This window comes from Vidua macroura, chromosome 1, assembly GCF_024509145.1.
Source record: "Vidua macroura isolate BioBank_ID:100142 chromosome 1, ASM2450914v1, whole genome shotgun sequence".
Lineage (NCBI taxonomy): Eukaryota > Metazoa > Chordata > Aves > Passeriformes > Viduidae > Vidua > Vidua macroura.
Window position 1 is genome coordinate 3,037,509 of NC_071571.1, and position 13,165 is coordinate 3,050,673.

The 13,165-nt window shown below is 41.2% G+C and overlaps 1 protein-coding gene across 1 annotated transcript in view; it reads right to left on the bottom strand.

Annotated features, from left to right (window-relative positions):
- Positions 1-13,165, bottom strand: part of VIPR1 (vasoactive intestinal peptide receptor 1) — a 100,453-nt gene that overhangs the window by 19,133 nt on the left and 68,155 nt on the right. Inside the window, exon 6 of the mRNA XM_053996694.1 lies at positions 11,140-11,272. Within this exon, the coding sequence (XP_053852669.1) occupies positions 11,140-11,272 (133 nt within the window). The remainder of the gene's footprint in view (positions 1-11,139; positions 11,273-13,165) is intronic.

Sequence of the window (13,165 nt, forward strand, 5' to 3'; positions counted from 1 at the left end):
GTGGCTTGTCACAAAGCAGAGGTGGATTGTGGTTAGCAGTTGGATCCAATCATCTCCGTGGTCCTTCCAACCTTAATAATTCTATGGTTTTAATTAATTTATTTATTTTATGTTTTTATTTCTCCATGCACATGGGCAGCAGCTGGGTTTTGGCAACTTCTTCTCTGCAGGACCTGCAGCAGATCAATTCTTTGCTCCTTGCTGAGGGATATTTGCTTATTTGAGCATTTCCTACAACTCGTGGAATTTTTGGTTTTACCTGGAGAAAAGACCTTTTTGTGCACCATTTTGAGTGCATGGCAGTAATCCCAGGGATTTGTTTTCAAATTTGTTTTCATTGCAGCCAGGGATCCCCCATGGCACAGGGATGTTCTGCTCTGGGACAGAGTTGGATGCACTGTCCTGTCCTTAAAATTAAATAGTGACGTTTTTCCACTGCCTGGGCTTGCTACTGCTGCCTAAAGTGGGTAAGTTTAAAGCAAATATTTCCATGAGAGGTGCAGTTTGATTGTTGATGATCCCATTGATCCTCTTTGATAGTGGCACCTTTGGAAAACAGCCCTTCCTGGCTTTTGGGAGAACTTACTCCGTGCAGCACTTGGTAATAGGTCTCCACCTTCCTGACTGATTAAATTCAGCCTCAGAGAGGCTGGTTTAATGCTGGGGAATAAAACCTTCTTTTATGTAAGATATCTTACCCTTTAGATGACAGACACAGGGCAGAGATGAGCCATTGCATCTCTAGAATTTATTTTTTTCCATAAGGAGCAGACCTCACGATGTGTCACTGTTGAAAGACTAACATGGGCTATTTTTAGAACAGACATTTTCAAGAGAAAAAGCTGAATTACATCACTGCTTTTGCTACTCTCTCTTCTTCCACAGGCTTATTTCCTTGTCTTTCCTCAGGGATCTTGCTCTGCTCATGTCCACAGGAGATGTGGCAGTGAGATGGTTTTTCCCTTGATTTTGTGGCTCCTCTCTTGTTCCTCTCTTTAGAGCTGCATCAGGCATGTGCCATTTGCTTTTCCCATGAATATCCCTCCCTTTCCACATGTGCTTCCAATGGCTGAACTCTGGGAAGGGCTCTGCCTCCAGCCAATGAGGCATTGGGCTCTTGGCCCCTCCTGACAAACTCTTGGCCCCCAACACATTTGTGCATCCCTGCAAATTCCTCACTGCCAATAGGAAAATTTCATTTTGATTATTTTAAAAGTTTGCTTGAGGATGGGGCCTGTCTTAGACCTGCTCAAGGGCTTTCAAGATGAAGAAGCAAAGAGAAGGGACACAAGGGTGGGAACAAGACTGAGATACAGCCCTGCCAGGCTTTTTCCTTGTGCCCAGTAGCACATTTTACTTTTGGGTAATGTTAGCCCTGAGAAAAACACCTTTCTCTTCATTTTTTTAGGAGGATCAGCTGGTCACTACACCAGTTTTATGACACACCTTTAAAAATACAGTTCAGATGCTGGAGGCAGTAATTAGCTCAGAGCTGAATCTGCACTAAATATACATCTATCATTCTCCTCAGTAGCAGAAGCTCATTCATAGCTCCTGAAATTTGTCAGTCTGGACCAACTGATGAATTCCTCAAGCTCAGTAAGAGCAGCTTAGTTGGACAAGAATTGGTCTGAGTTTTTGAGGTACACACACACGCAACACACATCCATGATCAGCCTCCTGTGCATGCAATAAAACTCTATAAAAAAAGCAATCACTCCACAGAAATGCCAACACAAGCCTCCCTTGCCTCCTTTAGCAGGGATATGGTTTGTTACAGGTTTAGGATTTGGGTTCAGGAAGGATTTAGACCAAAGGAGTACAAAGGAGCACGTGGGTGATTGATTCCCCACCTGCCACAGCTGGACTGGGAACACTGGAGTCTCACTGCCCCACGAGAATCCCCCATCACCTGTCCCTCCTCTGTACAGGATCATGGAGTAGTTTGAGTTGGAAGGGACTTTTTAAAGGTCCCACCCTGCATGACCTGTCCTGTGTATGGACACAACCCCTGTGCAGACCCCACGTCCCTCCCTCGTTCCCATAAACTCTGTGTCTTCCTGCCCTGTGGAAGGTTTGGGGCAGGCCACCAAGACTTCTTTAAGTCAGATTAAAGATATATTGAAGACATCCCATGCAGTCCTGGTCAGTGATGCAGCTCCTGGCATTGTTTATGGAGTTGGGACAGTGCATCCAGCAAAAAATGGGAGCTCAGGTTTGTCTCAATCCATCAATCAGGAAACCTTGAGACATCAAAATCCTCCTTTAAGGCACTTTGGTGCTGTTACCTGGGCTACCACCAGCACTGCAGCAGGAAGAGATTTACACTGAGATTCCTGCAGGTGTCTTCCATGGAAGACTGGTAAAACCTCATTTTCCCAGTGACAGATTTATCCAGCACTTTTGTTTTATGTTGCCCAGAAGACATGACCTGTGGAAGGGCTGCTGACTGACTGGTGCTGCATTTGCACACAGCAGGAGCTGATCTTCTCCCCAGCCTGGTCAAAGAGGCTTCCTTGACCTTAATTAAAAGCTTTTCATAGATCCCACTCATGACCTGGAAGATGGCACAGCACTGGGCAGGTATTGCCTGCTTTGGAGGTGCTGAAATTAAGAATTTCCAGCACAGGGACTGTCCATAACTATAGTTCCACTTTAGACACTCATAATCATAATTAAATTCAGGAATATATCACTTTTGAGCTGTTCCCACCCCACCCCTCCTGTTGAGACATCCATTTTAACCAAAGCATAATGAAATCTGTAATAATGATCCAATAACCAAATAATTGCTCTGCTTGTAAGGCTACACAATGTGATTAATTCCCCATCTCACTATCATGACACTGGAATTCATGTAAGTGTCAAATTCCCAATAATTTTATAATCTAACTGCTCTGTCCATGGCTAAACGTGACCCATTAATTTCTGTGCATGTGCCATGGAGATGTCAGGGTGGACTCAGTTTCCAAACATGTGTTTTCAATTTTCATGGGGGATTTTTCTCTGCTTTTAACTTTTAGATCACAGAATCAGAGAATCATTTGGTTTGAAAATGACTTTTATTATCATCGAGTCCTACTGTAAATCCAACACTGCCAAGGCCACCACTAAACTGTGTCACCAAGAGAAAGAAAAAGGAAAAAGAGAAAGAGAGAGAAAAAAAAGAAAGAAACAGAGAAAGAAAAAGAGAAAGAAACAGAGAAAAAGAAAGAAAAAGAGAAAGAAAAAGAGAAAAAAACAGAGAAAGAAAAAGAGAAAGAAACAGAGAAAAAGAAAGAAAAAGAGAAAGAAAAAGAGAAAAAAACAGAGAAAGAAAAAGAGAAAGAAACAGAGAAAAAGAAAGAAAAAGAGAAAGAAAAAGAGAAAAAAACAGAGAAAGAAAAAAAGAAAAAGAAAAAGAAAAAGAAAAGGAAAAAGAAACTGACTTATGCTAACTTAGGCTTAGCACACCCAACCTTTTGTGTAACAACAGCAAAAAAGCAAATTAAAAACAAACCATCCAGACTGCCTGGCAAAAAGCCATCCCTTAAATTTCTTCCCTCAGTCTAATTGCAGTTGTAGACCAGGTTCAGACAGGTGGGCTATAAAAAAGCCCCACAAAGTTTATGTTCGATAATGAAATGAATTGCCTTCAAAAACTCAAACGAGAAAACTCCTCCTAAATCAATTGGGTGCCTTTGACTCCTTCCCTCCCTCCCTATCACGGGCTGTGACAAGCAGGGAATTTCAAACAACAAATTGCTGCACTAGTGGGTGGCTCTGCAGGGTTTCCTGGGAGATGCACACAAATTTAGGATGCTAAGAACAATATCTATGAATGAAGAAATGTGATTCAAGAAATTCTTAAAAGGCCGTCGTGACAGAAGCAAAGTGGCTCACGATGGAAGCACATGGACTCCAGTCTGAAAGTCTCTGTTAAAGTAATTTATGATCTATCAGGACTTATGAAAAATGAAAGACCTTCATGGGAATAATACTCTTACGTCTTGATGATGAACCTTTCAGAGTCTTCAACTCTTAGTGTAAAAATGTACTATTAACAGTACAGGCAGATCAATTTAACTGGATTCATGGTCACTGCCTGCCTCAGGCACAGGAAGAAGAGGTCCCAAACCCTCATTTTCCCTGTTAACTTCCTGCTCTGCACCCATGGTGCCCCAGAAACATTATGCAAGTGCACTCTAAAGCCTTGCCAGTGGCTAATTAATTCCATTTATCTTAACCTGCTTTCCTTCAGGTCACACTCCATTACATTTTCATACACCCATCATTGCCCCAAGAGCATGCCCTGCAATACTTGCCTCACATCAGCTGTCATTGGGCAATTTATGAAGCCATTATAACCTGGATTTGTGTCTGGGCTCATGGATTTGTTACCACTTCATAAAGCAGAAATGCCATTCCCAGATGGACGAGCTGGGCTGTACAGCCTGACCCAGGCACACCCCCCTGCCTCAGCCAGATGAGCCTTTCCTGCTCCCATCAAAAGTGTGGAGCAATGGAGACATCAGGAAGAAGCTTTTGCATCAGTTTCTATTTCTATTATTTCTATTTCTATTATTTCTATTATTTCTATTATTTCTATTATTTCTATTATTTCTATTTCTATTTCTATTTCTTTCTATTTCTATTATTTCTATTTCTATTTCTTTTTCTATTTCTATTTCTTTCTATTTCTATTTATTTCTATTTCTATTTCTGTTTCTATTTCTATTTCTATTTCTATTTCTATTTCTATTTCTATTTCTATTTCTATTTCTATTTCTATTATTTCTATTTCTATTTCTACTTATTTCTTTCCTGTGCCTCTTCCACCTGCAACAAGGTTGGGCCACTGATGAACCTGCATGGAGCATTGTATCCCCCATTAGAGAATTATTTCTGCAGAAAGAGCTCAGTCCAAAGGCATATGAAATCCAAAGTCCCAAGACTTAATTTAAAGCTGATTTAAACTTGGTTTTTCTCTGTACTTTCACCTCCTCAGTGCCAGCTGAAAGCCAGCTGAAAATGGCAAGGCATTTATAGAAATAGAATCCCAGAATGGTTTTGGGTTGGAAACCTTAAAGATCAGCCAGTGCCACCCCCTGCCATGGGCAGGGACACCTTCCACTGCCCCAGGCTGCTCCAAGCTCTGTCCAACCTGGCTTTGGACACTTCCAGGGATGAGGTGAGGATTTACAAGGAAATTACATGAGACAGCCTCTATTTCATGTGCAAAGCATGGCAGGGGCACTGATTAAAATAAATGGAGTTGCACCAGTGAATTTTGTATTAAAATAAATGGAGTTGCACCTGTAAATTCTGTATTAAAAGAAATTGAGTTGCACCAGTGAATTTTGTATCAAAACAAATGGAGTTGCACCTGTAAATTTTATATTGAAATAAATGGGGTTGTACTGCTTTACACTGATGAAAAATGTGGTGCACATGGCTGCTCTTCATGCCTTGCCCACTTCCCATGCAGGCTTCCTCAAATCCAACACTGGATTCAGGATTCAGGAAGAAACTCTTCTGCTTTCCCTCACAGGAGAAGCAACTTTAAGCCCCATGACTGTGATCCTTGAGGCCATTTAAGAATTTCTCTTTGCTGATTTTAACAGGGGTTATGTAACTGTCAGTGTTGAAAGACTCAGCTTTTCTATTTTGTCTCTTAGGAATTCCTGTTTGATTTTTGGGAGCTGTCTTGTGAGTATTTCTGAGATGCTGATTAGCTCTGGCTGGTCTAACCTGGGTGTCAGATGACTCAGAGTTGAGTTCAAGTGTAAAAATAGAATTATCTTGGTAAATGGGTTGACTGTGCCTGTTTTGTGCTCATCGATCAAAGGATAAAGGCCCTCATGAGCAGTGAGCCAAGTCAACCACAAGGCAGCAACTAAAAAGAGAAGGTGGTCGTGGTTTTAATAAAGCCCTTCCTCACACTTTTCCCATTTTCCCTCTTTTTTTTGGTGCGTTAAGGTGCCAGCCCATGAGGGTGGCACTGCTGTGTCCAGGATTACAGAATCACTTAAATAAAGAAAATTCCTGCTCCAGAGCTCTGCCAGTCTGACCTTCCTTCATTCCTGGGTTATTTCCTTCTTTCTCCATTCCTGGGTTATTTCCTTCTTTCTCCATTCCTAGATTATTCCTGGTTTATTTCCTTCTGCCTCCATTTCTTCCCTTTGCTTTCTTTCTGTTGTTTTGCATAATTTACAGAAACTTTCTCTTTTTTTTTTTTTTTTTTTTTTTTCTGTTTTGTTTTGTTTTTTTTTTCCTTCCCCTCTGTTTTGCTGTAAACTTTAGACTGTAGCAGTGATCATCAGATATCACCCAAGGAAACATCTGACTTTCTAATATTTGTTTTGCTTTAACACAAGTGCATAAAAAACCTTCTACTGTTTCATTTCTCTGTCAGCCTGCTTATCGTGGTGCTCCCACATTGATCTGAGTAGCCTCACTGCTGGAAATGAAAATGTATCTGTCTTCAATATCCATAAATAAAATTCATTTAGGGGCCTGTAGCTGTTATCAGTTTGTCCTGAGGGAATGAAAGTAAAAAGCCACCAATTTTTCACTCTGAAAATATGAGATATGCATGTAAATTCTCAACTGCTGAACTCCCACTCTCCTTTGCAGAGAATAATTTTTGTGTTGGAATTTTTTGTTTTACTGGTATAATACAAAAGGGAAAAGATAAATGATGTGATCTCCCTTGGCTGAATCTCCAGCAAGGGCAAACTTGCAGAGCTCAGAATAAAAAAGTCAGCCTGAATTTAATCTGTAGAATCTGATCTTTGTTTATGGCAAGCTGTTAGATTTGTCTTCAGCAGGGCTGGAAATGTAAGTGGTTCATCATTATTATGCCATCCAGATATGACAGTAATGAAACTATATCAAAACCTATCCCTAAACCCACAAAAAATGACATTAAACGACTATTGAAGTGTTCAGTTCAATCCTTCTACCACATTTGTTGTTTTGACTGTTGTTTTTCACAGGGTGTTCCCCAGGGAGAGAAAGGGGAAGATGAATTGTGGGAATGCCAAGAGGGAAGGGCACTAAACCCAAGGAAACCAGTGAGAAAAACTAACACTTCTGAGGAGGCCTCTTGAGTCTGGCAGGAAAACAAAACAAAACCAAACCGGAAAAAATGAAGATCAAATCCAGACTGTAAAATGGTGCAATTTTTCACACACAATGAACAATTTGCATATGTAACAAAGCCACATGCAGCGAGTTTTCCATCAGAAATGACCAATTTGTGTGACAGAACATAATCTGAGTGAGTCAAAACCAATATTGAGGAAGTTGAATTGAAGGATTATTGAAGAAGTCCAAGTGGGTGGCTCCAGAGATCCCTCTGAGCCTCATCATCTCCACATCCAAGTGCTTAAAGCCCCAGCTGACAAACACACTCGAGCAGTTGCCTGTTTTTAATCCATTTAAGCCAACAGGATGATTCAGTTGCCTATAATTACAGTTAAAAAGCTACAGAAATACTTTATGAGAGAGAGGGAGGGAGTGGGTTTGGTCTCCTCGTGGTACCTTGAGCAGAACGTTGTGTCTGTGCATGGCCATCACACCCCTCTAGAAAATTCCCTGCAGCATTTTGTTTCTTACTGGAAAATCCCACAAAAATCCACTTTTTGGAAGAGGTCTGTCTAAGGATTCTCCATGAGACATGAGCTTTAGTATAAGTCTCTATTAATTTGGTGAGAGTTCTTTATTTGACTTCTTACAGTATGCACTGTGAATCTCTTAAGATTGTGGTGGCATATTTGCAGTCATAAGGTACTAGATCATAATTACTAAAAGTGTTTTTTAATAGTTGCTTGAAGTAGGGAGAGCTTAAGCTGCTGTCTTTAATTGTTTGTCTCAAGCCTTTAATTATGTCGTGTGTCAGTGCAAATTTGGGATTTGTATTTTGTTTGCCCTGCTTTATTGGTATGGCTATTATTTGTGTTGATGTCATGTCAAATTTGCCAACCTTTAATGTTTTTTTTTCCTTTTCTAACCTCTGCTTAATTGGTAGAATTTGGTATGTCTCTTGAAGGATCTTTTGTGTTATTATTTGAGCTGACTCTTGGAATACCAGGAAATGGGACTAATTTTCTGCTTGTATTCTGTGAGTTTGTGTCTCCTTCTTCAGGCTTTTTTCATTCCTTCATTCATTGTGCCTAGAAACAAATCTAACAGATTTGGGACACCTGGGAAGAGGAGAAGGAGTGAGGGATGTTGACAAAGCCACCCGTGCTGAGTTTCCTTGGTGTGGGACAAGGGGCCTTGTGCTGGTTCTGGGTTTTAAATCATTTAAATCTGCTCCATTTAGTCATAAAAACAAGCCCTGCTTGTCAGCTCAGGGTTTCTGCCTACTGAAAATGGGTTGATTTTTTCACCCCAGCAGCAAGACTTTTCTTTCCCCGAGGAGAGAGTTTATCCATAAAGTAGGACCAAGCACTGCCCACCACTCTGCAAACACCACCCAGTGCTGGCTCACACCATCACTCAAGGATGCTCATCACATATATTCTATATTTTGGCTGCACTGGCCCTGAAGTGCTTACAGCCACATTCTCAGGCACTGTGGCCCAGAGAAATGCTCAATAAATTAATTTTTCAGGGTGTTTGTTCATATTGAATTCAGTAGTAATACAATTCTCTTTGAGTTTAAAATGCTGGAGAGTTAACACCACACCTGAAGTGTCCCAAACTAGGTAAAATGAAGTAAAAATGCAGTAAAGCCTATTAAAAAGAGATTTTTTTTATTACATATACACCTTTCTGTGTTGAAGTTCATACTTGATTGAAGCATTGACACATTTGTTGGTGGAGAGCTTAACGTATTTTTGTGTGGCTAGAGCACAAAACATAATTTAAAGTCTTACTGCAGCAGGTAATATCCAGTTGAGGACTTTGGTGCCTTCAATTGAAATGCTGGGAAAGGTTTCTATTGATTTGGATTTTATAGCCCTAAATCTGTTCTGGAAGGAGGGTGTCTTTACCCTTTCATTCCCTAAAGGAACTGAGTGTGGTACTTCCTCTTCTAATGAAACACTTTTATGGCTTTGGGTTCGCTCTGTTCTAAAGCAGAGTAGCAGTGAGAGCATTCAGCAAATTGTTTGTTCAAATCTCTCCCCAGACTGAAGGAGCTCAAGGCCACATCCATTACACACAGAGCCTTCAGTGAATTGTGTATAAAATCCTGACTATATGAATTAGTACCAGGTCTCCCAAGTCAAGCTTTATCCTGCAAGTGCAAAACACAAATTTAAACCAACCTAACCCAACCCAACCAAGCCCACAGGAGCACAATGGATTTTATAACAATTTTTGCTAGCAGATGAATGTTAGGAGAGGCATTTTGTATCAGTATTTTTAGACTGTGGCCTAAAAAGTTGTTCAAAATTCTGGTTCAAGACTGGTGCAGATTTTGCAAGGGGTATGCTCAGCCTAATGTGGTGGATTAGATTAGATTAGATCTGTCCCACACAATTTTATAACTGTTATGTATCATCCAGCCATTCACCCTGAGCTGCAATTAACTCAAAAATCTTCTTATGGGGAGAAACACAAAAATGTTGTACCCATGGGCTACCTGAAAGTGCAGGTATTCTGGATTCTGCAGGAAAATTCTGTATTTACACCCAGAAATGTTTCTGCAAGGATGAGAAGCAAATACTTCTCACTCAGCTCTCTGCAAACTGTGCCTCAGTCCTGATCCAGCAAAATCCACTGCAAACTCCCAGAGGGATGAGGTGGGTTCACACTCCATGGCTTGTCCTGCTCTGCCAATTGGCATTGACAATTGTGGCAGTTTATTCCAGTTTCCATGTCTTTCTACCCATTCATGGACTTTCCCAAGAAAATCCCATTCCAAGAATCCAGATCCTAGTGAATCACAGAGAGGAAGAAGCACACAGGGAAAGGAATCATGCTGCACACAGTTCTTGGGAAAAGCTGAGAGGAGGCTGCTCTGGGTTTCAGCTGAGAGATGCTCAATCAGAAAGGTCATTATAACAGCAGGGATAACTCAGGGTAAGGATACAGGAAAGCCAGCAAGCAAGGAAGAAATTGGGTGGATGGAAAAGAGAATCTTTTTTTTCTGGTGGTGTATGACATAAAAAACAGGTCCAGAGGTATCAGCAAGCAGCTCTTCTAATGCTCTGAATTTACTATGGAGGGTCCCTGTTTTTTTTTTTTTTTTTTTTTTCCCTGGATAACTTCTGATCACATTTCTTCATTTTGGTGATTTGAATTTCCTGCCTAAATTTATTCATGACTGGTGTCCTCTTACGTCAGTGCTGCCTTTAGATAAACAGCCCTTCTCCCTCCTTAATGTTTGCTCCAGCTGATAACACTGAGTTTGAAAGGCCAAAAAAAAAAAACCCAACTCCTTTATTCCCCTTATTTATCATCCCAGTAGGGAAATCTCACAGTTGCAGACAGCGAGCGTGGGATAGTGATTCAGATGAAAAATGGATGATGATGTCTGCACATAGATTTCCTGCCTGAAGTCCTGCAGAATTCTGGTCACTGGAGCCCAGAGAATCACCCACATGCAGGTGCCTTCTCCCAAAGGGTTGAACAGCATTCCAGACTCCAGGGAACAGATTAATTAGAGCCCACTATCTCTGGATGCACATAAAACACACACAGCTCATGTGTAAGTAGTTACCCCACAGATATCTAAAATTAGTTACGTGAATTTGGATCTGACTCCCATCCTCTCAGAAGGAAAAGGTTTTATTGAATCCCTAAACACAAACCTCATCTGACCAGGATATCCAAGAAATTAACATGTGGCTGGGAGATGGACACAGGATTTACAGGAGCCCCCAAATCCTGTACAACCTCACTTGTGGGTTTGATCTGATAAAATTCTTAAGGTTTGAAAACATCTCTAAGACCGTCAAGTCCAGCTTCAGAAAGGACCAGATATAAAATAGAAATCTATACATTTTGGACTCTGATAATAAATTTATTCCTTCTCCATATAAGTCAAATGGCAGCAATCATGGATGCTTTTTATTTTTCCCTTTCAAATGAGAAAAGGATTTGAAATTTTCCCAAAGTACCACCTCACATGCATTTGCAAGGCAATTTTTGGTGCATTGCTTAAGAGAGGCAACAAAATGAGGTGGAAATTTCGAGGCTACTTACTGAACTCATGAAGCAGTGCTCAGACTCCCCACTTTCAAACAGGATGACATCCTTGATGAAGACTGCGATGGCTCTCATGATGAAGGACATGAAGAGGTGCATGTGAATGTAATTTCGAGTACAGTGTAGTTTTCTGTTGGGAAAAAATGAAGCATTTCTGAACAGCAAATCTTCTCAAAAGCATTATTTTTATATTTACACGTTTCTTCTACCGTGACATAGAGCCCCAATTAACCATTAGAAACCCTGAGACAGGCTCTGGTCTGATAAACATCACCACAAATCCACTTAATTCTCTTTAATTCCACAGAATGTGGCAATTCATGTATCTGCAGCAGTACTGCTGCTTTTTCAATCCTCAGAAAAACAGGAAAACAACAGGATGACAGAAAGCAGGTCCATCCCACTGCTCTCCACTGGAAAAGAAATGTTTTTGACTGAGCAGACTGTGCTCATGATAAAGGGCTTTTTTCTACAGAATGTTTCTGCTGCAATAATTGTTTTCAAAGTGAAACGTCTCTTCAAGCAGGCAAATAAATTCTTAGCATCTGTTGCCAGAATTAACACATATTACAGACTTTCTGGAGCAGTGTGAACTATATTTTCACTTAAAAATTACTGGTTGTTAACGATACTGAGTACTACACCAGAGTTTTTCTATCCCTTGCCCGCTAATATTTTGAGGATGAATTCTGATCAAGTAGGATTTTTTTTTTTTTTTTTCAAGAGAGAGTTTATATCAGCTAAAGTGAAAGGCCTAATAGTCTGGAAATGGGTACTTTGTGCAGACACCAGAAACATACCAGAGCTCACTCAGCAGCACAATCAAATTACCACCTCTTAACGAGCCACTGGGCACTGGCAGAGGTTGTGCTGCTAATCTCTGATGATGGCAAGATAATGGGGCTGAGCTGAGTCCTCTGTGCCTGCAGGCCAAGGCAAGTCAAGTTAAGCTGTTTCCCACCAAGGAAAAACAGGATCCTCAATGGTTTCACCAGCCTGGCTGGCACCTTGTACCTTGTGGAGGTAATTGGCATGTGCCTGATTGACTCCTCCATTGCAAGAGTGGAGAGAGCACATGGGAGGAGAAGTCCTAAATTCCTGAAAGGTGAGGCCGGCCTTGGTGTGAATTACCCTAGAAAATGTGCTCTGTCTTACATGAGATGGAGCCTCATCCAAAGGGTTCTTCCATCTCAGCTTTTTGCTGATCTCCCTTTACATAAATTAATTTATAACAGGAGATTACGTATATGCAGACTTCTTCATTGGAGGCACCCAAATTTAGATGCCTGAATCTATTGCAAAAAATAGAGAGCAAGAATGAATCCATTTGCTGCAATCTGGGATTCCAATGGCACCTGATGAGCTGCAGAGTATCTGCCCATCCATCCCTGAGGCCCTGGGTCTCCTGAAGGCCCTGCATCCTACCTGCCACACTTGTGCATATCTCAGGGACACCAGCAAGTGTAAATGGTCCTGGGTGTCTCTGTCATGCCATAGAGTGACAGCAGGAAGTGTTTTTGGAAAAGACTTTGGGAGGAAACAGGCTGCCCAGAGAAACTGGGGATGTTCCATCCCTGGAAGTGTCCAAGGCCAGGTTGGATGCAGCTTGGAGCAACCTGGGATAGTGGAAGGTGTCCCTGCCAAGGGGATGGGATGAAATGATCATTAAAGTCCCTTCCAACCCAAACCATTCTGGGATTTTGTAATCCTGGATATTTTTGGATGAGATTTTGGATATCATTTTGAATACCTACTTTAGGTAGAAATTCCATGGTATCCATATACAGGACTCTATGGACTGTAACCTTCTAACAGGGATCAATCATAGAACAATCTGCCTTTGGTGAGATGAATCCACCCAAATAATTAGATTTGGGTTACAACCCCCACAAAAATGCCACAAACCACGCACCGAAACACAGCGACGCTGAAAGATGGAGGAACCTTCCTCCCCTATCCAACGCAGATTGACAGAAATCTTGGGCATCTTTCTGTGACACTCGTAGCCTGTACAGCCTTTGAG